General features: G+C 52.5%; 1 protein-coding gene across 6 annotated transcripts in view; it reads left to right on the forward strand.

Moving 5' to 3' along the window:
- The first annotated feature begins 812 nt into the window (after positions 1–812).
- The window catches only part of MED25 (mediator complex subunit 25), a 30489-nt gene continuing 4282 nt past the window's right edge, over positions 813–27019 (forward strand). For 2 of the 6 annotated variants that reach the window (XM_083162282.1, XM_083162287.1), the window contains exons 1-15: positions 814–1023; positions 6083–6229; positions 8146–8191; positions 8272–8396; positions 9466–9564; positions 11074–11194; positions 16816–16975; positions 18425–18558; positions 20253–20361; positions 21376–21584; positions 22648–22788; positions 22903–22988; positions 23932–23989; positions 25597–25704; positions 26395–26583. In XM_083162282.1, coding sequence (XP_083018408.1) covers positions 6105–6229; positions 8146–8191; positions 8272–8396; positions 9466–9564; positions 11074–11194; positions 16816–16975; positions 18425–18558; positions 20253–20361; positions 21376–21584; positions 22648–22788; positions 22903–22988; positions 23932–23989; positions 25597–25704; positions 26395–26583 — 1710 coding nt within the window. In that variant the 5' untranslated portion in view covers positions 814–1023; positions 6083–6104. Of the gene's footprint in view, positions 1024–6082; positions 6230–8145; positions 8192–8271; positions 8397–9465; positions 9565–11073; positions 11195–16815; positions 16976–18424; positions 18559–20252; positions 20362–21375; positions 21585–22647; positions 22789–22902; positions 22989–23931; positions 23990–25596; positions 25705–26394; positions 26584–27019 lie in introns of all 6 variants that reach the window. The other 4 variants (XM_083162285.1, XM_083162286.1, XM_083162284.1 and 1 more) reach the window with 4 other exon arrangements.

The following is a 27019-nucleotide window of genomic DNA, read 5'->3' on the forward strand; positions in this document are numbered from 1 at the left end:
ATGTATGTTATTTATTTATTTATTTATTAGTATTTATTAACAGCTTCTTATATAGCGCACAAAGATTCCGCAGCGCTTTACAGAGCATAGTTATTAGCAAAAACACATAACGAATTACAGCACAAGATAGTTTAGGACAAGTACATGGTTAATACGGATAGTTGCATCAGGGGACAGGACACTGCAGCAATCATCAGGGTGGCAGTGGTTTATATATTCTAAGAAAGGCACATGAGGAGAGAGGGCCCTGCTCGTGAGAGCTTACATTCTAAAAGGGGAGGGTTAGACAGACAGGGGTGACACAGAAGGGGTAGCAGTGAGCATAAACAGTAGGTTAGGACAGTGGTTCCCAACCCTGGTCCTCAAGTACCCCCAACAGTGCACGTTTTCCAGGTCATCCAGCAGGTGCACTCATTATTCAGGCACATTTGAAAAGATCCACAGGTGGAGCTAATTATAGCACTTGTGATTCTGTGTGGAGACCTGGAAAACGTGCACTGTTGGGGGTACTTGAGGACCAGGGTTGGGAACCACTGGGTTAGGATGAGAGATGGTCAGGTTTTATGCTGGAGGGTGGGAAGAGGTCAGCTTAGTCCTTGATATTTTAAGTCTAAAAAAGCGCTGGGTATGTTGTTGTTATTATTATTATTATTATTGTGAGGGAGGTCCACTTTAGTGAAAAGTGACATTGTTGCTACATAATGGGGAGACAATGAGGAGGAGAAGACCTCTGGCACACACCCTCATCCTCCCATTCACTGCACGCTGCCATATTGTAGTAGTGTATGACTGAGCACGCAGCTGAAACAGTAGCACACAGCATGGGCTGAGCAGCAGCACACTCAGACAGCAGGAATCAATCTCGGAGCTGAATACAAGGCGGTGCTCTGCTAGCCGCCCTGCGCCGCCGCTCGTGAGGAAGAGGAGAGGAGACCGGAGAGCCGCATCCCCCGAACTCGGCGCTCGGGAAGGGGGGCGCCCCACCCCCCTCCTCCCAGGGAGACGACCACCAGCAGCGGACAGGTATCCCAGGGAGTTTGAGAGGGGGCTGCCTTACAGAATTGTCCTTAATTGGTTTGGTCAAAACTACAAGTCCCAGCATGCTCTACCAGTCAGGCAGGGAATGCTGGGTCTTGGCAGCGGCAGAGTTGTGGGTTTCGTGTCCACAATACAGTATACACAATATACATCCCCTGCTGCCCCCATCACCAGGGATAATGTACCATATACATTCAACAGGGTTAATGCCCCATGTACAGTCCCTAATGCCCCATCACCAGGGATAATGCACCAGGTACATCCCCTGCTGCCTCCTGCACCAGGGATAATGCACCATATACATCCCCTGCTGCCTCCTGCACCAGGGATAATGCACCATATACATCCCCTGCTGCCCCCATCACCAGGGATAATGCACCATATACATCCCCTGCTGCCTCCTGCACCAGGGATAATGCACCATATACATCCCCTGCTGCCTCCTGCACCAGGGATAATGCACCATATACATCCCCTGCTGCCCCCATCACCAGGGATAATGCACCATATACATCCCCTGCTGCCTCCTGCACCAGGGATAATGCACCATATACATCCCCTGCTGCCTCCTGCACCAGGGATAATGCACCATATACATCCCCTGCTGCCCCCATCACCAGGGATAATGCACCATATACATCCCCTGCTGCCCCCATCACCAGGGATAATGCACCATATACATCCCCTGCTGCCCCCATCACCAGGGATAATGCACCATATACATCCCCTGCTGCCCCCATCACCAGGGATAATGCACCATGTACATCCCCTGCTGCCTCCTGCACCAGGGATAATGCACCATATACATCCCTGCTGCCCCCATCACCAGGGATAATGTACCATATACATTCAACAGGGATAATGCCCCATGTACAGTCCCTAATGCCCCATCACCAGGGATAATGCACCATATACATCCCGTGCTACCCCCATCACCAGGGATAATGCACCAGGTACATCACCTGCTGCCCCCATCACCAGGGATAATGCACCATATACATCCCCTGCTGCCCCCATCACCAGGGATAATGTACCATATACATTCAACAGCGATAATGCCCCATGTACAGTCCCTAATGCCCCATCACCAGGGATAATGCACCATATACATCCCGTGCTACCCCCATCACCAGGGATAATGCACCAGGTACATCCCCTGCTGCCTCCTGCACCAGGGATAATGCACCATATACATCCCCTGCTGCCCCCATCACCAGGGATAATGCACCATATACATCCCCTGCTGCCCCCATCACCAGGGATTATGCACCATATACATCCCCTGCTGCCTCCTGCACCAGGGATAATGTACCATGTACATCCCCTGCTGCCCCCATCACCAGGGATAATGCACCAGGTACATCCCCTGCGGCCCCCCATCAGCAGGGATAATGCACCATGTACACCCCCAGCTGCCTCCTGCACCAGGGATAATGTACCATATACATTCAACAGGGATAATGCCCCATGTACAGTCCCTAATGCCCCATCACCAGGGATAATGCACCATATACATCCCCTGCTGCCTCCTGCACCAGGGATAATGCACCATATACATCCCCTGCTGCCCCCATCACCAGGGATAATGCACCATGTACATCCCCTGCTACCTCCTGCACCAGGGATAATGCACCATATACATCCCCTGCTGCCTCCTGCACCAGGGATAATGCACCATGTACATCCCCTGCTGCCCCATCACCAGGGATAATGCACCATGTACATCCCCTGCTGCCTCCATCACCAGGAATAATGCACCAGGTACATCCCCTGCTGCCCCCATCGCCAGGGATAATGCACCAGGTACATCCCCTGCTGCCCCCATCACCAGGGATAATGCACCATGTACATCCCCTGCTGCCCCCATCGCCAGGGATAATGCACCATATACATTCCCTGCTGCCCCTATCGCCAGGGATAATGCACCAGGTACATCCCCTGCTGCCCCCATCGCCAGGGATAATGCACCAGGTACATCCCCTGCTGCCCCCATCACCAGGGATAATGCACCATGTACATCCCCTGCGGCCCCCATCAGCAGGGATAATGCACCATGTACACCCCCAGCTGCCTCCTGCACCAGGGATAATGTACCATGTACATCCCCTGCTGCCTCCTGCACCAGGGATAATGCACCATATACATCCCCTGCTGCCCCCATCACCAGGGATAATGCACCAGGTACATCCCCTGCGGCCCCCATCAGCAGGGATAATGCACCATGTACACCCCCAGCTGCCTCCTGCACCAGGGATAATGCACCATATACATCCCCTGCTGCCCCCATCACCAGGGATAATGCACCATGTACATCCCCTGCTACCTCCTGCACCAGGGATAATGCACCATGTACATCCCCTGCTGCCTCCTGCACCAGGGATAATGCACCATGTACATCCCCTGCTGCCCCATCACCAGGGATAATGCACCATGTACATCCCCTGCTGCCTCCATCACCAGGGATAATGCACCATATACATTCCCTGCGGCCCCCATCAGCAGGGATAATGCACCAGGTACATCCCCTGCTGCCCCCATCGCCAGGGATAATGCACCATGTACATCCCCTGCTGCCCCCATCGCCAGGGATAATGCACCAGGTACATCCCCTGCTGACCCCATCACCAGGGATAATGCACCAGGTACATCCCCTGCTGCCCCCATCACCAGGGATAATGCACCAGGTACATCCCCGGCGGCCCCCATCAGCAGGGATAATGCACCATGTACACCCCCAGCTGCCCCCATCACCAGGGATAATGCACCATGTACATCCCCTGCTGCCCCCATCACCAGGTATAATGCACCATGTACATCCCCTGCGGCCCCCATCAGCAGGGATAATGCACCATGTACACCCCCAGCTGCCCCCATCACCAGGGATAATGCCCCATGTACAGTCCCTAATGCCCCATCACCAGGGATAATGCACCAGGTACATCCCCTGCTGCCCCTATTGCCAGGGATAATGCACCATGTACATCCCCTGCTGCCCCCATCACCAGGGATAATGCACCATGTACATCCCCTGCTGACCCCATCACCATATCCCCCACTGCCCCCATCACCAGGGATAATGCACCATATACATCCTCAGCTGCCCCCATCACCAGGGATAATGCACCATGTACATCCCCTGCTGCCCCCATCACCAGGGATAATGCACCATATACATCTCCTGCACCAGGGATAATGCACCATATACATCCCCTGCTGCCTCCTGCACCAGGGATAATGCACCATGTACATCCCCTGCTGCCCCCATCACCAGGGATAATGCACCATATACATCCCCTGCTGCCTCCTGCACCAGGGATAATGCACCATATACATCCCCTGCTGCCTCCTGCACCAGGGATAATGCACCATATACATCCCCTGCTGCCTCCATTGCCAGGGATAATGCACCAGGTACATCCCCTGCTGCCCCCATCACCAGGGATAATGCACCAGGTACATCCCCGGCTGCCCCCATCGCCAGGGATAATGCACCATATACATCCCCTGCTGCCCCCATCACCAGGGATAATGCACCATGTACATCCCCTGCTGCCCCCATCACCCGGGATAATGCACCATGTACATACCCTGCTGCCCCCATCACCAGGGATAATGCACCATGTACATCCCCTGCTGCCCCCATCACCAGGGATAATGCACCATGTACATACCCTGCTGCCCCCATCACCAGGGATAATGCACCATGTACATACCCTGCTGCCCCCATCACCAGGGATAATGCACCATATACATTCCCTGCTGCCCCCATCACCAGGGATAATGCACCATATACATCCCCCGCTGCCCCATCACCAGGGATAATGCACCATATACATCCCCTGCTGCCCCCATCACCAGGGATAATGCACCATGTACAGTCCCTTATGCCCCATCACCAGGGATAATGCCCCATGTACAGTCCCTAATGCCCCATCACTAGGGATAATGCACCAGGTACATCCCCTGCTGCCCCCATCACCAGGGATAATGCACCATATACATCCCCTGCTGCCCCCATCACCAGGGATAATGCACCATGTACATCCCCTGCTGCCCCCATCACCCGGGATAATGCACCATGTACATACCCTGCTGCCCCCATCACCAGGGATAATGCACCATGTACATCCCCTGCTGCCCCCATCACCAGGGATAATGCACCATGTACATACCCTGCTGCCCCCATCACCAGGGATAATGCACCATATACATCCCCCGCTGCCCCATCACCAGGGATAATGCACCATATACATCCCCTGCTGCCCCCATCACCAGGGATAATGCACCATGTACAGTCCCTTATGCCCCATCACCAGGGATAATGCCCCATGTACAGTCCCTAATGCCCCATCACTAGGGATAATGCACCAGGTACATCCCCTGCTGCCCCCATCACCAGGGATAATGCACCATATACATCCCCTGCTGCCCCCATCACCAGGTATAATGCACCATGTACATCCCGTGCTGCCCCCATCACCAGGGATAATGCACCATATACATCCCCTGCTGCCCCCATCACCAGGGATAATGCACCATATACATCCCCTGCTGCCCCCATCACCAGGGATAATGCACCATATACATCCCCTGCTGCCCCCATCACCAGGGATAATGCACCATATACATCCCCTGCTGCCCCCATCACCAGGGATAATGCACCATATACATCCCCTGCTGCCCCTATCACCAGGGATAATGCACCATATACATCCCCTGCTGCCCCCATCACCAGGGATAATGCACCATGTACATACCCTGCTGCCCCCATCACCAGGGATAATGCACCATATACATCCCCTGCTGCCTCCTGCACCAGGGATAATGCACCATGTACATCCCCTGCACCATAGTACATCCCCTGCTGCCCCCATCACCAGGGATAATGCACCATGTACATCCCCTGCTGCCCCCATCACCAGGGATAATGCACCATGTACAGTCACCAGGGATAATATATCACACTATAGTGTTTCGGTCAGGAGACCCCGCAGTATCTTTCTGTGGCTTCGCTTGTCTAAAGCCCGCAGTTTCTCTCCCGCAGATTGTATCGGAACAATACCGCTATGGACGCAGCGTCGCAGGGAAATGGCGGCATAGTGGCCGATGTCGTCTTTGTAATAGAAGGGACAGCAAATTTAGGACCGTACTTTGAGTCCCTACGGAAGCACTACCTGCTGCCTGCAATAGAGTAAGTTATGTTTCCAATGGTAACAGTGTGATGGATACAATTAATATTGCAGCAGATCTGGGCAGCCTGTGACTACCACAGGGCCGGCCCACTCTGTGTATGTAGATGTGTCTGGGGCCAGGCTTTGTTCATGCAGAATATTTTTTAGTTTTGCCTGACATAAAGGTTCTGGCCCATTCTGTACAGCAGAACGATGTAAGGTTTAGTTTTCTCACCTGTGTACTGTTATTATTATTATTATTATTATAATTTTATTTATAAGGCGCCACAAGTGTTTCGCAGCGCCGTACAAAGGAACAATACAGGGAGACAAAGCTTGGCATAACATTGAATAAATAACAAGAATACAGTACAAATAAAGAGCGCCACAGTTCAATACACATTACAGCTTGGATATAAGTAGTGAGGACTCAATCAACATACAACTAGAGGCTTGATGCCAATGATGGAGATGAGTATGCAGACGAAGATGGTCACTGAGTGTTGGAGTAAAGGAGAGCTGTGAGTGACATGTGAAGAGAAGTGGGCTTTGACAACAGGAGGGAAGAGGGCCCTGTTTGGAGGAGCTTACAATCTAGTAGGAAGGAGCTTACAATCTAGTACTGTCACGTACAGGTGAGACGGTGACGGTCATTTTGAGAAATTCGCTGCTTACCGAGCAGTTAAACGCCGCACGCCGTGCATATGGCTGCATCTGCATGCAAATGGATATGTTCGCTGACGCATACATTCGGATGCGGCCGTACGGGTGAAAAGGCTTTCTATGGCTGCTGACCACCGAAGTATTTTTTGCCCGCTCGCAAATAAGTCAGTCTGATCTGACTTTTATCTGGGCCGTAGATGGCCGAACAGGGGGCAAGTGCAGCCGTCTGCCCGAGCAGGAATTGTCCCATCTGCGTTCCCTTGCTCAGTCTCATTTACTACCTTATGCTAATGTGAAAAGCCCTACGACTTATTCGGGGTTTGTGCACCTGCAAGCGGAAATTGAAAATTTGTCTAAATCAGGCATGTCCAAACTGTGGCCCTCCAGCTGTTGTGAAACTACACATCCCAGCATGCCTTGCAATTGTTTTAGCATTCCCCAATAGCAAATCTGTGGCAAGGCATGATGGGACTTGTAGTTTTACAACAGCTGGAAGTTTGGACATGCCTGTTGTGTTTAGAGATTCGTACGACTGAAAATCAGTCCATGTTTGGGGGTTGCTCAGACCTGGTCGCAGCCCTGATGAAAGATTATCAAATGACTTCAAAAGCAAAAAGATCATAGTGTGCATGCACAAGACCGCTCAGCGATAAAATCCAGAATATTTTTTTCCCTCAAGCCCTTCGCAAGTTGATTGACATGAAGTGGACGTTTGTGGGTGGTAACTGGGCATTTCCTGGAATTGCCAGTAGAAAACACAGGCGTCTTCAGGGAAGGCTTGCGATGTCTGTTCTGGCCCGATCTGCCTGTTTATATCGCATTGGACGAGCAGGTCCTGGGTTACGCACAGACTGCACAGTTGCAAATGTTTTTGCACAGTTGCAAATGTTTTTGCAGCTGTTCACAGATCGCGTGATTTTTGCAAGCCTTTAGCAGCCTTGCACATGGCAGGATGTAACTCTGGTGTGGATTATGTAAGTAAGAAGGTAGCCAAGCATTTGGTAGTTTCAAACATTGTCATTTGTGCAAAATACATATAAAAACGGATTGTTGATTAAAGGTTACCTGTCGCTAATCATAATGAATTTGTCACTGCCACAGTCATATTAAGACGCGTTTCGCTGTGATCACCCCTCACTTCATCAGAATGAATTTGTGCTTTGTCATCAGATCCGTCCCTGGTTATGTCTCAATCATCAGTTCATTAACTATTTATGCTGAAATATTACTTGTACATTTAAGCCTCTTCGTTTCTTTTTTTTTTCCCGTTTAGATACTTTAACGGCGGCCCTCCGGCAGAAACAGACTTTGGTGGAGATGTGAGTTACTCATGGTGATGCAAATGGCTGAGACGTGTGTTTTATCTTAACTATGCTCACTGTAATGTCTTGTGTCTCAGTATGGAGGCACCCAGTACAGCCTTGTGGTTTTCAATACTGTGGACTGCGCCCCAGAATCGTACGTCCAGTGCCACGCCCCCACCAGCAGCGCATATGAGTTTGTTCAGTGGCTGGACAGCATCATGTAAGTCTCTATTCATTTATGTATAATTGGGGCAGATGTATTATACAGCGTTAAGCGCATTTCTGTACTTAACGCTGGTTAACTGGAGGGGGGATTACATTTTTTTAAATGTATGAACAGTGCACATAACGTGCATTAGGGACAGCCCGCCGAGTAACGCTTACCTGGTGGCATTATATAGCCCAGGGGTCAGGAAACTTTTGAACCTTTACCCCAAAATATATTTAGATACGCCGACGTTACCCCTTGATTTTGAAAAGAAGGAAATCATATAATTGTAATACACACTGTACCCACAAAAACTAATGATATATCCTGCTAGTACGGTACACAGGCTGGCAGCAATTGATGATGACGATTACCATGTATGGCTGTGTGGTACAAAATTTGGTAATCGTCATCACCAAAGGCTGCCAGGCTGTGTGTGGTGTAGTCATTGATAATGTGATGTCCAGGTAATTATTAGCGTCAGTATTACAAGATGATATAGTGACAGTCAGTGCAATGTTTCCTCTACACTAGAGATGGGTATACCCTGACAGGAGCCTATAACCAGGCAAAGATACTCAGCACCACAGTGGCAGTACAGACTGCGCACTGCCGAGATGGCGCAGCAACTAGTCGATTCTACTGAAGAAGCGGGCGGACTAGGAGGCGGGGCCCGGGGCATCACACAGTGATTCATATGCATGCCTGGCTGTGTCTCGGCAGTGCGACCATCCATTACCCCCGGGAATTTCATTTCTACCCCATTTGGGATAATTTACCCCTGTTCCTTGACCACTGACATGGACCATTCATCTCCATGAGGAATCTGCTGACTACGGACAATGACTTCAGCTTGTAGGTTTTACGCTGTGATCAGGGCTTTAGCAAAAAATGTAATGATATCTGATCAGATCAGTCTCCCTGCTCACTGTGTGCTGTGTGCTGGCAAGGTAGACATGCAGCGACAATTGAGTGTGTGGCCATATAAAGCTCATGATACAGCATCACTGGCTGGTGTGAGCATGTGAGCTGTGGTTACTGCTGTGTCAGCATCTGAGTGTCACTCCGGCTTTCTCACCAGGTTTATGGGAGGTGGAGGTGAGAGCTGCAGCCTCATCGCCGAGGGACTCAGCACGGCCCTGCAGCTCTTTGATGATTTCAAGAAGATGCGGGAACAGATGTAAGTGAATTCCATGTGTCAGCCCAACTTACTGCTTTATTTTTGTACACGACCTATAACTGGGCTCGGACACTGAGCTGAGCGTCCGACTTTCCGCTGTGTTATATGTATGGGAATGGTCAGAGGCTACTGTAGGTAGAATCTCATCAGAAGGATGCCTGATAATGACTTTGTGGACATAGAAAGTATCATTTGCATATATATCTGGTCAGGGGCTATGTGAGCTCAGGGATAGGTATCTCTGAGGACTTCAGATCTTTTCAGTATCACAAATTAAATCCTTACCGCCCACCGTGGATCTAGAAAACATGCAGTGTCTGATCCCAAAGAGTTGCGAAACGCTGCTCTACAGCTCCACTCCTTCAGAATGGATGCCGGAAGATGTACATGTAATAGGTCTGTACACTGGGACACACCCATACCATTGCCTATTCATTTTATGCTAAAGCAAATCCAGTGAGTGAGCTGCGTAAGCTTCAGGGAAACTTCTCTGTCTCTAAGCTGCGTGTGACGTCATGCACGCTGTTAGGGACGTGCTCATTTGTCCGACCTCTGCTCATGAATAAAAATAAATCACTGCCTCTTTAGGGCCCAGCGTTGACGCAGCTTTTCAATAAGTCTATGGAAAACATTTCCCTAAAGCAAGTGGAGAAGGTTTAATAAGGTGCAATATAATAATTTTTTTTATTTTGGTATTAAACTGCCATCCCTTTGATGTAGGTTACACAGCCGTTCCTGGATGATAGGGGCCTCTGTGACACCCTCATTCTACATTTTGTCATTATATGTAAACATCATTTCACCAATGACAGCTTATCCCTGAATGTCAGTGGTTCCCAAACTCGGTGGTCTGGACCCCATTGATCGCGGTTTCCGGGTCACCCGGCAGGTGCACTACGTATCATATTAAAAATTAATCGGTGACCTGGACAACGTAGTCTTCCTTCTAGATCCCTGCTCCTTGTAAATCCTTGCAGTTCCTCCTTCTGCCTGGGGGGTCGCTGTTTGCTGTGGTGTTTCTACAACAGTCTGGTTTGTATATGAACATTGAGATACAAGCCAGGCTGTTCTTGAAGTACCACAGCAGACAGCGACACCCCAGGCAGGAAGGAGGAACTACAAGGATTTTACAAGGAGCAGGGTGCTAGAATAGGGGGGGTCGAAGCCTGCCCGACAGGGGAACCTGACATTACATGCCATCAGTGCCCGCCCAGTTCTTGGCCATTTATGAAGCAAATAAAAGACAGTCTACGAAAACTTTTATTCACATTAAAAAGATTATTTGGCCATGGCGGAGCGTATATTTGCTCAGCGGCCTGGGGCGAGCGTTCGTTTGCTCGTTGGGTAGCGTTAGGTAAGTGTAAGACGACTTCGTCGAGATTGAAACAGGATCGCCCCCTTTGTTCAATGCATCCAAAATTCCATAGCCTAGATTAGCAAATAAATATCCCAGTGCTGATCCTTGTTTGAGGTCCAGGTGATTTAATATTGTTATCTTGTATCTTCTAGCGGGCAGACTCACAAGGTCTGTATCCTAATCTGCAACTCCCCGCCGTACCTGCTTCCAGCTGTAGAGAGCACAACCTACTCTGGATACACAACGGAAAACCTGGTCCAAAAGATCGGCGAGGTAAATATCATCCGATGTAATCTATGGCCACCACTCTCGCACTCATAAAGCCCGGTTCTAGAAAGACCAAAAATGAGGGTGAGAAGGGGACCTAGAAACCAATCTCTTATATTTTTAGCCAGATCTGTCACTCAACCCCTGTGGAGAACGTTCCTGTGTAGAACAGTTTCATGTGTATGACGTTCCACCCCCTTGACATCACCTCCCCCCGCCCAGCCAGGGCTACAGTACACGCCCACCATCCACCATTACTCCACAGCCACCATCCACCATTACTCCTGCACATCCCTACCCTCTGCCAGGACCCCCGGGACCCCCCTCCCGCGATTCGCGGGCCCCCCCGCGACCCCCCCTCCCGCGATTTACGGGGCGCCCCCCCCGCGACCCCCTCCCGCGATTCGCGGGACCCCCGCGACCCCCCCCCTCCCGCGATTCGCGGGACCCCCACGACCCCCCTCCCGCGATTCGCGGGACCCCCGCGACCCCTCCCGCGATTCGCGGGACCCCCGCACCCCCCCCCTCCCGCGATTCGCGGAACCCCCGTGACCCCCCCTCCCGCGATTCGCGGGACCCCGCACCCCCCCTCCCGCGATTAGCGGGACCCCGCTTTCCCCCTCCCGCGAGTCGCGGGACCGCCGCGACCCCCCTCCCGTGATTCACGCGACCCCCCTCCCGCGATTCACGGGACCCCCGCGACCCCCTCCCGCGATTCACGGGACCCCCGCGACCCCCTCCCGCGATTCGCGGGACCCCCGCGACCCCCTCCCGCGATTCGCGGGACCCCCGCGACCCCCTCCCGCGATTTGTGGGACCCCCGCGACCCCCCCTCCCGCGATTCGCGGAACCCCCGCGACCCCCCCTCCCGCGATTCGCGGGACCGCCGCGACCCCCCCTCCCGTGATTTGCGGGACCGCCGCGACCCCCCCTCCCGTGATTTGCGGGACCGCCGCGACCCCCCCTCCCGTGATTCGCGGGACCTCCGCGACCCCCCTCCCGCGATTCGCGGGACCCCCGCGACCACCCCCTCCCGCGATTCGCGGGACCCCCGCGACCACCCCCTCCCGTGATTCGCAGGACCCCCGCGACCACCCGCGAAACGCGGGACCCCCGCAACCCTCCCGCGAATAGCGGGACCCCAGCGACCCCTACCTCCCGCGACCCCCGCGATTCGCAGGACCCCCGCGACCCCCCCCCTCCCGCGATTCGCGGAACCCCCGTGACCCCCCCCCTCCCGCGATTCGCGGGACCCCGCACCCCCCCTCCCGCGATTAGCGGGACCAACGCTTTCCCCCCTCCCGCGAGTCGCGGGACCCCCGCGACCCCCCCTCCCGTGATTCGCGGGACCCCCGCGACCCCCCTCCCGCGATTCGCGGGACCTCCGCGACCCCTCCCCGCGATTCGCGGGACCTCCGCGACCCCTCCCGCGATTCGCGCGACCACCCCCTCCCGTGATTCGCTGGACCCCCGCGACCACCCCCTCCCGCGAAACGCGGGACCCCCGCAACCCTCCCGCGAATAGCGGGACCCCAGCGACCCCCGCGATTCGCAGGACCCCCGCGACCCCCCCCCCCCCTCCCGCGATTCGCGGAACCCCCGTGACCCCCCCTCCCGTGATTCGCGGGACCCCGCACCCCCCCTCCCGCGATTAGCGGGACCAACGCTTTCCCCCCTCCCGCGAGTCGCGGGACCCCCGCGACCCCCCTCCCGTGATTCGCGGGACCCCCGCGACTCCCGCGATTCGCGGGACCCCCGCGACCACCCCCTCCCGCGATTCGCGGGACCCCCGCGACCACCCCCTCCCGCGATTCGCGGGACCCCCGCGACCACCCCCTCCCGCGATTCGCTGGACCCCCGCGACCAACCCCTCCGCACGAAACGCGGGACCCCCGCTACCAACCCCTCCGCGCGAAACGCGGGACCCCCGCGACCAACCCCTCCGCGCATCGCGGGACCCCCGCGACCAACCCCTCCGCGCATCGCGGGACCCCAGCGACCCCTCCTGCATCCTCCCCTCCCGCGATTCGCAGGACCCCTGCATCCTCCCCTCCCGCGATTCGCGGGACCCCTGCGACCCCCCTCCCGGCATTAAAAGAGCCCCCCGCGACCCCCCTCCCGCGATTCACGGCACCCCCCCCTCCCGCGATTCACGGAACCCCCCCGTAGCGCCCCCCTCCCGCGATTTGCGGGCCCCCTCGGCACCTCTCGCGATTTGCGACCGCCCCCTAATTCACACATTCGGGGACCCCACCTCCCGCGATTCATGTCCCCCTCACGCAATTCACGGCACCCCCCCACACCCCCCTTCCTGCGATTCACAACTCCCCACGACCCCCCCCTCCCACGATTCACGGAACCCCCTGTAGCGCCCCCCTCCCGCGATTTGCGGGCCCCTCGGCACCTCTCGCGATTTGCGACCGCCCCGTAATTCACACATTCGGGGACCCCCCCTCCCGCGATTCATGCCCCCCTCACGCAATTCATGGCACCCCCCACACCCCCCTTCCTGCGATTCGCAACCCCCCACGACCCCCCCCTCCCGCGATTCATGCCCCCTCCCGCGATTCACGGACCCCCGCACCACCCCCCTGTGCCCACCCTCCCTTGATTCACACCCCCCTCATGCATTTCACGGCAACCCCCCACACCCCCCCTCCTGCGATTTGGAGCCCCCCCACGACCCCCCCCTCCTGCGATTCATGACCCCTCCCGTGATTCACGGACCCCCGCACCACCCCCCCTTGACTCACGGCACCCCACGCGCCCCTCCCGCAATTCGCGGACCTCCGCAACCCTCCCTCCCGCAATTCACTAACCCCGACAACCCCCCTCCCGCAATTTGCGGGACCCCCGCGACCACCCCCTCCTGCGATTCGCTGGACCCCCGCGACCCACCCCTCCGCGCGAATCGCGGGACCCCAGCGACCCTCCCGCGAATCGCGGGACCCCAGCGACCCCTCCCGCGATTCGCAGGACCCCTGCATCCTCCCCTCCCGCGATTCGCGGGACCCCTGCGACCCCCCTCCCGGCATTAAAAGGGCACCCCGCGACCCCCCTCCCGCGATTCACGGCACCCCCCCCCTACTGCGATTTGCGACCCCCCCCCCTCCCGCAATTCGCGCCGCCCCCTCCCGCGATTCACGGAACCCCCCGTAGCGCCCCCCTCCCGCGATTTGCGGGCCTCTCGGCACCTCTCGCGATTTGCGACCGCCCCCTAATTCACACATTCGGGGACCCCACCTCCCGCGATTCATGTCCCCCTCACGCAATTCACGGCACCCCCCACACCCCCCTTCCTGCGATTCGCAACCCCCCACGACCCCCCCTCCCGCGATTCACGGAACCCCCCGTAGCGCCCCCCTCCCGCGATTTGCGGGGCACCTCTCGCGATTTGCGACCGCCCCGTAATTCACACATTCGGGGACCCCACCTCCCGCGATTCATGTCCCCCTCACGCAATTCACGGCACCCCCCACACCCCCCTTCCTGCGATTCGCAACCCCCCACGACCCCCCCTCCCGCGATTCACGGAACCCCCCGTAGCGCCCCCCTCCCGCGATTTGCGGGCCCCCTCAGCACCTCTCGCGATTTGCGACCGCCCCGTAATTCACACATTCGGGGACCCCCCCTCCCGCGATTCATGCCCCCCTCACGCAATTCATGGCACCCCCCACACCCCCCTTCCTGCGATTCGCAACCCCCCATGACCCCCCCTCCCGCGATTCATGCCCCCTCCCGCGATTCACAGACCCCCGCACCACCCCCCTGCGCCCACCCTCCCTTGATTCACACCCCCCTCATGCAATTCACGGCAACCCCCCACACCCCCCCTCCTGCGATTCGCAGCCCCCCCACGACCCCCCCTCCTGCGATTCATGACCCCTCCCGTGATTCACGGACCCCCGCACCACCCCCCCTTGACTCACGGCACTCCACGCGCCCCTCCCGCAATTCACGGACCTCCGCAACCCCCCCTCCCGCAATTCACTAACCCCGACAACCCCTCTCCCGCAATTTGCGGACCCCCCTTCCCACGATTCAAGCCCCCCCGCGCCCCCGCCCACGATTTGCGGACCCCCGCCCCCTCCCCCTGTACCACCACAAGCAGGTACCGCCCCTAGGTGGGAAATCCGGCCCTGGCTGCCGCACTGCAGGTTTCCCCACTTCCCTCTGCACCAGCGCCACAACTTTTATCAATGTCTTGCCCACATACCACTATTATACAGCCTCCTGCTCTCATGCACGCTCACTCCCTCCCAGTGGGAGGAGACGCTCACCCACTGCCGGGAGCTGCATACTGTCCCCCACCCACCTCCAGTTCTAGGGATGCCCATCGACCATCAATGATTTTCAAATAATCGATGGTTTATGGCCGATGTTGAATACTTTTGCCATCAATGTGGGAGGACACTGCCCTGCCTCCTGTTCTCCTGCCCCGTAACTTCCGCCAGTGGAGACCCGCTCACCCTGTGTTGCCCACATTCCCCTATCATGCTTTACTGCCCAGCCTCCTGCTCTCATGCACCCTAACTCCCACCCAGTCGGAGGAGACACTGTATTTCTGTGCTGCCACGCTGGACCCTCACCCACTGGCAGAAGCTGCACAGTGTCCACCACCCTCTTTAGTCCCCCGTATGCCCACACACCCCTATCACTACCCAGCTTCCTGCTCTCCTGAACCGTAACTTCCACCACTGGGTAATCGCTGACGCTGTGTTGCCCACATACCCCTATTATGCCTCATATCCCAGCCTCCTGCTCTCATGCACCCTAACTCCCACCCAGTAGGAGGAGACACTGACTCAGGGCCACCGTCTGGTACTCCTGTGCTGCCACGCTGGACCCTCACCCACTGCCAGAAGCTGCAATACAGGGCATATTTCATACAATTCTAACCATATTTCTCACAATACAAATGTTCACAAATTAAGGGGCGTAGCCCCTAACGCCGGTGTGAAGAGCGCCCATAGGGCGCGATGAATCACCTAGTATTACAATAGATACATAGAATTTAATGGAACCACTGGGCCCATCTAGTCTTCCCAGGTACACACAAACAATTAGGCGTTAACTGAGTCATGTTGGGAATCAATTAATCTACCAGTATATTTTTGGATTGTGAAAGGATACCAGAGTACCCAAAGGAAACCCACCCAAGTACAGGGAGAATAATACAACTCTCACGCAGTTAAGGCCAAAGTACGAATTGAACCCACAACCTCAGCGCCGTGAGGCAGTAATGCTAACCATTACACCGTCCGTGCCGCCCAGTGCAGAGCCCTATGGCAGGGCTGCACACTGCTCGGATGTTACAATACGTAGCCGACGGCTCCATTCACGATCGTATAGAGTTTAGTCATCAGCCACAGCGGCTTTAGATACTGGACATCTTCCCTGATGTTGTATAGTACACACTTGATGTTTCAGAGTTGTAGTGACCCATTTCTCTGGCATCTGCCTCATTCAGAGTTGCTGGCATCGCATATAGGTATCTGCCTAGATTTAGCACTTCAGCCGCAGAAGATTTGTGAGACACGCGTGAATACTTGATGCTAGGTTTATGGGAGTTTTTATTTATTTATTTATTTATTATTACAATTTCATTTGTTTGATTGTTTTTGCAGAGAGGAATCCATTTCTCTATCATTTCCCCTCGCAAGCTGCCGGCCTTGCGGACACTTTTCGAGAAAGCCATGCCAGTAGGTGGCATGATGGAGCCACAGCCTAAGGACTACAACCAGGACCCTCGGCATATGATACTAATCCGTGGAATAGTCCTTCCAGGTTCGTTAAATCTTTCTGTTTTTCTTTCTGGTGCAATTTCACAATTTTTTTTTTTTAAATCCAGTAAACATAAAAAACACTGCTACTTGGCTGGTTGAAGGCAGCCGGATGACCGATGGTCAGTTGGGGAATCTGTCCGATAACATTGCCTAAATAATAACATGCATGCGAGCAGGTAAATGCAGCCCCCCCCCCCCTCTGTGCAAAACTCCCTATTAGCATGCGGGCAGTTGTGTACGCTTACACACCCCCTGGCATTCAGCCGCACAAAGAAAAAATTATTCGATGGTCGCTCACCATCAATTGATATTTCCTATGTTTGTAATGAAAAGTCAGCCAGAACTTCTCATTCTAACGCGGTCCTCGGAATTCGGGGCGGGCCCTGGCGTCATGTGACGTCGGCCGCCTGCCCCAAGCAAGTGCGTGAGACTCACCGCAGGCATTCACTCCAGGAGTTTGCATGCGCGCATATTTTACTCTTGTGCAAACCTGCACCAACGGCCAGGGGAGCGAATACAAGCCGGTCTGAATCACCCCTCCGTGCATTGCTTCCCTTTGTGTATTTATATTGTTTTGTGAAGTTATTTTTATTATCTATTGGATGCAATTGTAATTCTAGTAGAGTTTAGGGTCATATGCCTGCCAAGCTTTTAGAACTGTTCCCCATTAATCCCCCTATTAACGTATCCCCTTCATCAATGTTTCCATCTTGTCCCTATCGTCATAACTATCATATCCAAGCCATCCTCATACTCTGCATCAGTCACTGTCATTAAGGTCCTTATTCTGGTTCACTCGCAAAGGCAAATTCCTTCTCAAATGGACAAAACCATGTGCACTGCAGGTGGGGCAGATGTAAGATGTGCAGAGAGAATTAGATTTGGGTGGGGTTTTAAATCAAAGTGAGATCTATATTGCAGTGTAATTATAAAGCAGTCAGTATTTTCCTGCACAGAAAAAAAATAACTCACCCAAATCGAACACTCTCTGCACCTGTTACATCTGCCCCACCTGCAGTGCGCATGGTTTTGTCCGTTTGAGAAGGGATTTGCCTTTGCGAGTGAACCAGAATAAGGGCCTAAGATCCATCTTGAGTCCTGCATTACAAACTCTGCCTCAGTAACCGGCCGTCCTATTATCTCTTCCTCCTTCTCTCCTGCCCGGTGTTCTCCTTACCATTTACCCAGACCGGAGCTTGTCCATCATTTCCAATGTGTTCTAGTGTATCTTATGCGTCGTTTCCGTATTATGCAGAAGAAACCCCAATAATCCAAGCAGTCAGGCTCTTAGATTTATCTGGCTGTGTATGACCTCATAGTGTAACGTGCATGCTGTAAAGGGGTGACTGCCATCTAACAGAATCAGGGCCTTTTTTCCCAGTAGTCCTTTGTAATTGATTTTTGAATGTTGATGTATTAATTGTCCCCATCGCCTGTGTGTCCCGCACAGCAGGAGGAGCGGCCTCCGCCCCTGGGGTTGTTCCTGCCAAGCAAATCATTCCCCAGCCGCAGCTGCCGGTCGTACAGCCGCAACTTCCAAGTGCCCCCCCTCATCAGCTGCCTCAGGTCCAGGCCCCGTACATGGTAAGGAATGAGTTCATGTAGCTGTTGGTGCGGCTTCTTAAAGCTTAGTGTTGCTCCTAGAGCAGGCATGTCCAAACGATGGCCCTCCAGCTGTTGTGAAACTACAAGTCCCATCATGCATTGCCACAGTTTTGCTATTAAGGAATGCTAAAACTATAGCTATAGCAAGGCATGCTGGGACGTGTAGTTTCACAACAGCTGGAGGGCCGCAGTTTGGACATGCCTGTCCTAGAGGATAGCGGGTCCTTTCTTCATTTAAAGTGGCATTTCCAGCTTCAGACTATGTCATGGACTTGTACATACCCGTCTCTAAACGCTGCACAGTAGATTTATCCAGCTGAAGTCGTTCTATTTCCAGCCATGTCTGTGCGTCAGCAGTCAGATATGTTTGTTGCGGATAGGATGTAAGGCTGCTTTCCCCATGGGCATCCGCATGAAATCGCTGGGCGTTCTGATGGGAATGCGGGCAGGGCAAGGTGTGCCAGCTGACTTCATATGACGTCGGCTGGCGCCCTGTCTTCGTCACGGAACACGCAAATATCTGACCTATAAGAGAGCTCTATGGCCCTTATTCTGGTTCATTCGCTCGGACACGTGCACGCACCCTGGTGAATGACCCATACTCCGCCTTGCGAATGGTGAGCCCGCACCACCCATTCGCACGCCAAATTCATTCGCAAGGGCTAGCGAACGGTATGCCAGTGGGAACCTCCCCCATCTTTCGACGGTCGGCGACCATCGAATGATGACGAAGACCACCCTGGTGATGGCCAAGACCACCCTTACATATGCATGTAGAATTGCAGGGAATTAGGTGGGCAGCTGATATCCGGTTATGTCAGCTGTCCGCCCCCGTACGTGCGTCACGGCAGCATTACCATATGTACACCCAGCACTTTAATAGGAACGCAGGGCGTACACATATGCTAATGCTCCAGCCCGGCACCCCACGCCCCTCTCCACCCACCCCTCGCAAGGCTGAGACCTTTCATTCGGCGACCAGACTTCTTGCCGAGTTCACCCGCACCCACCGTATACACATGCGCAGAAATGCTGCTGCGCATACGCAAAACATTGGTCACTGCGAAATTAACGTTCGAGCGAATAAGGCCCTAGATCATCATTCGGGCTTGGACAACTCAAACTCAACAATATGTTTAGACTGCATTGGTCCTTATTCAGATACGCAGTACAAATTTGTTCTCAGAATGGGCAAAACCATGTGCACTGCAGGTGGGGCAGATGTAACATGTTTAGAGAGAGTTACATTTGTGTGAGTTATTTTGTTTCTGTGCAGGGTAAATACTGGCTGCTTTATTTTTACACCGCAATTTAGATTTCAGTTTCAAGTAACACACCCCACCCAAATTAAGCTCTCTCTGCACATGTTACATCTGCCCCACCTGCAGTGCACATGGTTTTGCCCATTTTGAGAACAAAGTTGTACTGCGATCAGATCTGAATAAGGGCCATTGTGTAGTTGTACAATGTTGGTGGCGCGGTGCACAGGCAGCACGCCTGTATTTGCTGAGTGTTGGATAATATACAGTAATGTAGGTGTTTGCCTGTAGCCTGTGGTGCCCTGTGTAATGTCACTGGTGAATTGATAGACATTCGCTGCTCTGTGGTAAGAGAGAACGCAGATGATTGCACTATTTGGCTTATGCTGACCTGTAACCGCTCTGTTTGCTCAGCAGCACGCCCCTCAGCCAAACGCCCTGACGCCGGCACAGATCGCTGCTCAGTCCGCAGTGGAAGCCGCCAAGATCCAACAACAGAAGAACAACAATATCCAGAACCGGTGTACGTATCTGTCATTGCTCCTGGCCCATTACAGCATGGGGCTGGGGTTTTATTGACTCCGGTTTGTGTTTAGGCATGTACGATGGCGTGACCTATAATACCCTCTGCCTCTCACTCTCACCTTCTGCCTCCCACTCTCTGCCTCTCACTCTCACCTTCTGCCACCTTCTTCACTCTTTGGGTCAAATTCTATCCCTATTGATGACAATAATCTCTCCTATTCCTCAACCCTTCTACTTGGGGGTCAATCTTGACTACCAACCCATCATCCAATCTCTGGCTCAGTCCTGTTGGTTCCGGCTACTCCACTACACTCACATGAGGCCGTTCCTCTCCCAGAGTCAGACTAAACTGATCATCCACTCACTGGTCCGCTCATGGCTCCACTATTACATCTGTACATCTGTCTGTCCTCCTTCTCTGCCTGCCTCTATCTCTGCCTTCACCTGCCTACATTTCTTGTGGTTTTTAGTGTCCCCTATGTTTTACATTTGGGGACTGTATACTACTCCACTCCTCCATGTTGAAGTGGCATGCCTCCTATTCTGTGTCCATTTCTAGCTTAGAGCACCCGTATATCAGTCGTATACATGCGGCACTGAGAATGATATAGTAGTACAATGGAAATCATGTGTACGCTCACACGCAGCAGCGTCTCCTACAACATCACCCGAACGGCAGTTAGAATCACAGTAGGAGATGTACTAAGTCTCGAAGAGAGAGAAACTAAGAACCAATCAGCTCCCAACTGCCATGTTACAGTCCGTGTTTAAAAAATGACAGAATGGTTAGTACTTTATCTCTTCCACTTTACAACTCTCCAGGGCTTAGTCCATCTGCTCCTGTATGCAGTATAGAACTGCATGTGGCTGAAGAGAGAGATAAATCAAAACATATTTAATAATCTAAAAAGACCAGATCAGATGGTTATGCGATCCAGCTTTCTCTGTCCCTTCTACTTTGCAGATTGAGTTGGTTATCTTCGGTGCTTGCTTATTGTATGTTCTGTTTTAGTTCCTGGCCTGGCAGCCATGCAGCCCACTCAGGCTGTTGGTCCACCATTCAACCAGCCTCCTCCCACAATGCCCCAAGCATCCAAAATGGTACCGTCTCCTGCATCCTTAATAACACCATCTTCTCAGCCGAGCCTGGTCTCCACGGTTACCACTGGTCCTGGGCCTACACAAGGGTTGTTGCCGCAACAGCCCGTTCCACAGCCAATGGTATTGTCCCTCTCTTGCTGTCATCCAACCACCTATTGTCTGTAGCTATGTCTTGCCTAACTATAACTTAAAGGATTGTCAGGCCTTAAAAATGATTTGTTCTCTTGACTGCAAAACAGCTTCTTGTGTATATTCTAAGCTTCTTATTGCAGCTTTATTAGCCAGTGACGCTGACTGTGCCAGAGACACTGAGACAAAAAGCTGAAATTGCAAAGCACATCATAGGGGTTATTCAATCTTGGACGATTTTTCCGATAGTCAGAATTATCGGCCAGAACCTGACTTGCCGCTGCAGATTCTTAAGTATTTTAAAAGCTGAATCTGCAATTGTCTGAAGCGGACGCTAAATTAGTGGCTTTTTCCGACTAAAAAGAAGAGGATTCGCCGATCCACTTCTTTTCCGACTTTCGGATTGTTTCGGAAAGTTGGAAACCCATTTAATAGGTTGAATGTTAATTAGATCTATTCTAGGAGGAAACTGACGATCTTTCTGACTATTGGAAATATCGGCAAGGTTTGAATGACCCCCATAGTAGTTAATATAGAAATGTTAAAGAGAATTTCTACATGGGAACGGGAAATACATTTTATACTGTACAGAGATATTATTTATAGATGGCTTAAAGCAGGCATTTGATCAGAAGTAAGCAGTCATCCATACTAGGGATGGCCATCGACCATCGATGATTTGAAATCATTGATGGTTTATGACCGATGGTTTTTTTTCCCAAGGTGCTGGGACACGTAGTGTAGCCCCGCCCCCAAGTTCTGATTGGCCTATGGGCCATACAGTCAAAGAGAATGGATGTCCATCAATAGCTAAAACGATCGATCATCACATAGTTTGTTTCTATCGATGGCTGGTTGCAGAATTGCTATTGGGGGTGACTGCACCGATGGCCATCCCTAATCCATACCTGTAGTCCTAGCATACAATATGAAAACGTTACTGATCTAAGCACGCAATAGTTACCTGGATGAATTGAGCGGTCCGTTATATAAATGTATCTGTGTGGATTAAATCATTACATTTCCTTCCCGGATGACCTGTGTTTACTTGTAGCAGCCTGGCACGGGGGCACCCGGCGTTGTACCACCCCAGCAGTCTTCTGCACCGCAGCTTGGGAACCTGCAGCTGCCCACTACACAGCAGTCCGTGGCCAATAAGATGCTGGCATGGAGTGGGGTGCTGGAGTGGCAGGAGGTAAGAACTATGTGGAACTATCAGAAGAATGGGTATTGGGGGGGGGGGGGGGCAGTACTTCATCAGTTCTTCTGAAGTGCGTTCATTGGTCTTTTTCTGTTTTTACCATTTTAGAAACCTAAGCCGGCATCTGTTGACACTAATGCCAAGCTTACCCGCTCCCTCCCATGTCAAGTTTACGTCAACCCCGGAGAAAATCTGTAAGTGCCAAATAATCTATTTAACTATTCAAAAATCAGATATAGGCCAAATGTAAGGGGCTGCAATTTGTGGGAACCAGCGATGTTTTTATGACCTAGTCGCCAGATTTAAATCGGTCTTGAAAATTTCAGTTTGTACAGGTGCCCACAGATTGCAGGCTATTGGTGTTAATAAATACTAAGAAATTGTTCTTCCTGTGCAAATATAGTCGTGTAAAATTGCAACGGACCATATTAATTTCTCCTTCAGCCATGAGGGACACTGGAACATAGTAGTCCTCAAGGAGACAGGACACCAAGAGGTTACTCACTTGCACCCTTTCATTTGTGCAGGATAGGAAGTTTTTGTTTCCAGTGCCCTGTAAGCTGGGCATGATTTGTTTTTTGCGGAGCAGATGGCAGAGCTGTCGCAGAGTCCGGTCATTCTCCTTATCGGGATGCTGGATGTCCTCCGACATTCTGACCGCCAGGATATCTTATATATCTGGAAACTGCCTAGCCTGAACTTGGGGGTGGGGTATAGGGGAGGAGGGACCTGGGCAGCTCTGAATTTTTTTTAAATCTTAGTGCCTAGCCCCCTCCAGCATTATAATGCCCCAGGACTAGCTTCAGTGTCCCCCATGGCCTCAGAGAAGCCGATTTTACATGCAAGAACCTTACTATTAAAAGAATAAAACGTTTTAGACGTTCTTCGCTTCGTTCTCTTTGTCTGTGGTTACATTTGGGCCATGATACTTGTTACTACCACATTGCACAATCTACTATTGTATATGTCTCCATACCTCCCTATGTTTTAAATTTTATTGGATTTGTTCACAGTTCTAAACTAATGGTTTATAGACGGCGGCCTTTTGGGGCTCTAGTTGATATCAAATGAATGTTTCCCTTTTTAAGCTTTTCTTTCCAGCCACGTCCTGTCATTATGTAATGTGTTGTCTTGCAGGAAGACTGATCAGTGGCCACAGAAGCTGATAATGCAGCTGATCCCGCAGCAGTTGTTGGTAGGTAACCCGACGAGGGGAATTGTGGGGGGTGCATTCAGCCACTGTTAAGCCCCATACACAGAATCACTCATTTTGGCCCTTCTCAGGGATATTGTTTGCAATATCGCCCAGTGTGTACAGATGAAGCCGGAATCTTCCTTGCCCGCCAGCGGCCGGCTCTTGCCAGGGGCACACGAGACGCTCGCGCGCGCCCCGTGGCTGCAGAGCTAGCTCCGCCGCCTCACCTGGTGCCCCTCACCGCCCCACCATCCCCTTTATCCCTGCCCATCTCCCTGCAGTGGAGAGGGGCAGGGACCCACAGCGGCGTCGTCCTGAAACTGGGACGCGCGTGCGTCCCACTCAGATGGAGCACCTCTGTGCCAGCGATCGCCAGCGGAGACATGCTGGCGATCCCCGGCCAAAGAAAAGAGGCGCTCCATCTGTATGCTCAATATCGTTACCTGTACACAATCCCGCGGGCCATTACCGGTATCCTCAGTCGTCTGTACAATTGCAGTTAAATTTTGACTATATTGTCAGGATGACGTCTCTGAACAATTGCAGTTAAAGATAACATTCCTGGTGAATGCGCCGTATCGCTCGAGTTCAAAGGAAATCGTTATTTGTTTATTTAGTATTGACGGTTTCTTATATAGCGCAGCGTATTCTGTTGTGATTTACATTGAAGATGTGTATGGGGCATTCCTGATTAATAGAACACAGACACCAACTCTCCTCCGCTCTCTCTCCCTCCCATTTGTCAATTGTTGTTCTCTTGCAATCTTGCATTCATCCTTCTTAACCGTTGGACCAGATTGCATATTTATTGGGATAACCATTGGCCTGCATGGTTGCATCACCTGTGACCACATCAGGCTGTACGCTATCCGACCTGGTCGCAAACAGTGCGACCAGATAGAGTGGCTGGCTGCCTGAAGATAATGGGGGTTATTCTGGTTCACTCGGAAAGGCACAATAACAATAACTCACTAATGGACAAATCCATATGCACTGCAGGTGGGGCTGATGTAACGTGTGCAGAGAGACTTACATTTGGGTGTTTTATTGTTTTTGTGCAGGGTAAATACTGACTGCTTTATTTTTACACTGCAGTATAGATATCAGTTTGTAGTACATCCCCCCCCCCCACCAAAATCTGACTCTCTCTGCACATGTTACATCAGCCCCACCCGCAGGTTTTGTCCATTAGAGAGTGATTGTGCCTTTGCGAGTGAATTAGAATAACCCCCAATGTCTAGCAGCCACCAGTCAATGAGAGACCTCCCAGTCTTTCTGCATCCCTGCACTCTCCCTGAGTGTCCCCACAGAGGAGCTGTGATAGCAATGGTTTGTTGTTTCAAAAAGTGCTATTTACAGAACAGGGCTTCGAATAAGATTTAAATCTATATTCTTATCTGAAAATAAAACCACAATCTGTTCCGCTATCCTTGGTCCCTCTATGGGAAAGCTGGGGGCCACATCAGCCCTCCAAGGTAAGTCCTCCACGCTAATGTATATCCCGTGTTACCTTTATAAGGAATGAATCTGATGCTTGGTCTGCCATAGGGAATGATACATAGACCCCACAGTGTTAGCTGATGTATGTGCTAATCTTTGTCCCGCAGACCACCTTGGGACCCTTGTTCAGGAACTCACGCATGGTGCAATTCCACTTCACCAACAACGATCTGGAGTCTCTGAAAGGTCTCTACCGCATTATGGGCAGCGGCTTTGTAAGTGTACAATAAAAGAGAAACCCGTGCCTTGGGCCCCCATGGGCTGAAGGTAGTTTGGGCCCTGAAGTCACGGGGGTGTTTTGTTATTGGGCCTGGTTTTGCCACGTTCTTATTTCTTCTTCCCCAGTTCGGGACCTCGTGTAACAGGATTGTGGGTCTTCCTCGGGTGAAGGGAGCTGTGTGATGTTCAGCTCAACTGCGCCACCCAGGGCTGCCACTAGGAATTTTGGGGCCTGGGACTGATTTCCAGTTCTCTCTCTCTCCCCACCCCACCCTTATCTCCCCTCCCTTCACTAACCATCCGACTCCTGCCCTGAGTCCCTCATCCCCAGCAGGCAGGTCCCGGAGCACAGGCTTCTTCAATGCAGCTCACCCGCGGCCAATTAAAATGCAGCATCGGATGGTGAGCCAATCAGAGCTTGTGTACCGTCAGCCGCTCTGATTGGCTAACGGTTGCGTTTTTTAATTGGCCGCCGGCATCCTGAATTGAAGAAGCGTGTGCTGTGGCACTGAGCGAGGCGCAGGAGCACAGCAGAGGCAGAAGGGGGGGGGGGGGGCTTTGCAGTGGACAGAATGAGCTGCCCGGCCCAGGACAGCTGTACCCGCTGGGCAGACAAAGCCCGTTATATATAAAAGATTAGTGGTTGCTGTATATCACAGCATTGTAAATGTTTCCTTGTGTTCTAGGCGGGCTGCGTACACTTCCCTCACACTACCCCGTGTGAGGTCAGGGTCCTCATGCTGCTCTACTCCTCCAAAAAGAAAATCTTCATGGGTTTGATCCCCTATGATCAAAGTGGCTTCGTCAATGGGATCCGACAAGTGATAACCAATCACAAGCAAGTGCAGATGCAGAAGATCGACCAGCACCGGAATGTAAGAAGGAGCACAGCCGAATCCATTTGTATTTCCGTATATGATGCTGCACGTGGCCTTTCTAGAGCTGGGAACTCACTGTGCGATAAAGGCAAACAATATGTACAATAGCCATGCATAGTGTGTACCCCCGTCATCTGAACATGCCTTCCAATCTGACAGTATCGTCAGCGACTGCATGTTAGGCATGGAAGCCTCCTAGTGGTGAGGTTAGTGTATTACAGGGCCGAATAGCTATTGGGGCCCCCTATAGATCCAATCGGGATAATTATTCATTTTAGATTCAGTTACTTGTTTTAGCCTACTGATCGCTGTTGAGGAGGTGCAGCAGGGGGTGGTGTAATATTCTGTGCCAACCAATATGTCCAGCCTCTTACCCAGAGCCGCATCTATTCTTATGTGTGATCACAGGCCTAGTCCACTCCCAATGACCCTC

Source organism: Crinia signifera, chromosome 19, assembly GCF_055691185.1.
Source record: "Crinia signifera chromosome 19, ASM5569118v1, whole genome shotgun sequence".
NCBI lineage: Eukaryota > Metazoa > Chordata > Amphibia > Anura > Myobatrachidae > Crinia > Crinia signifera.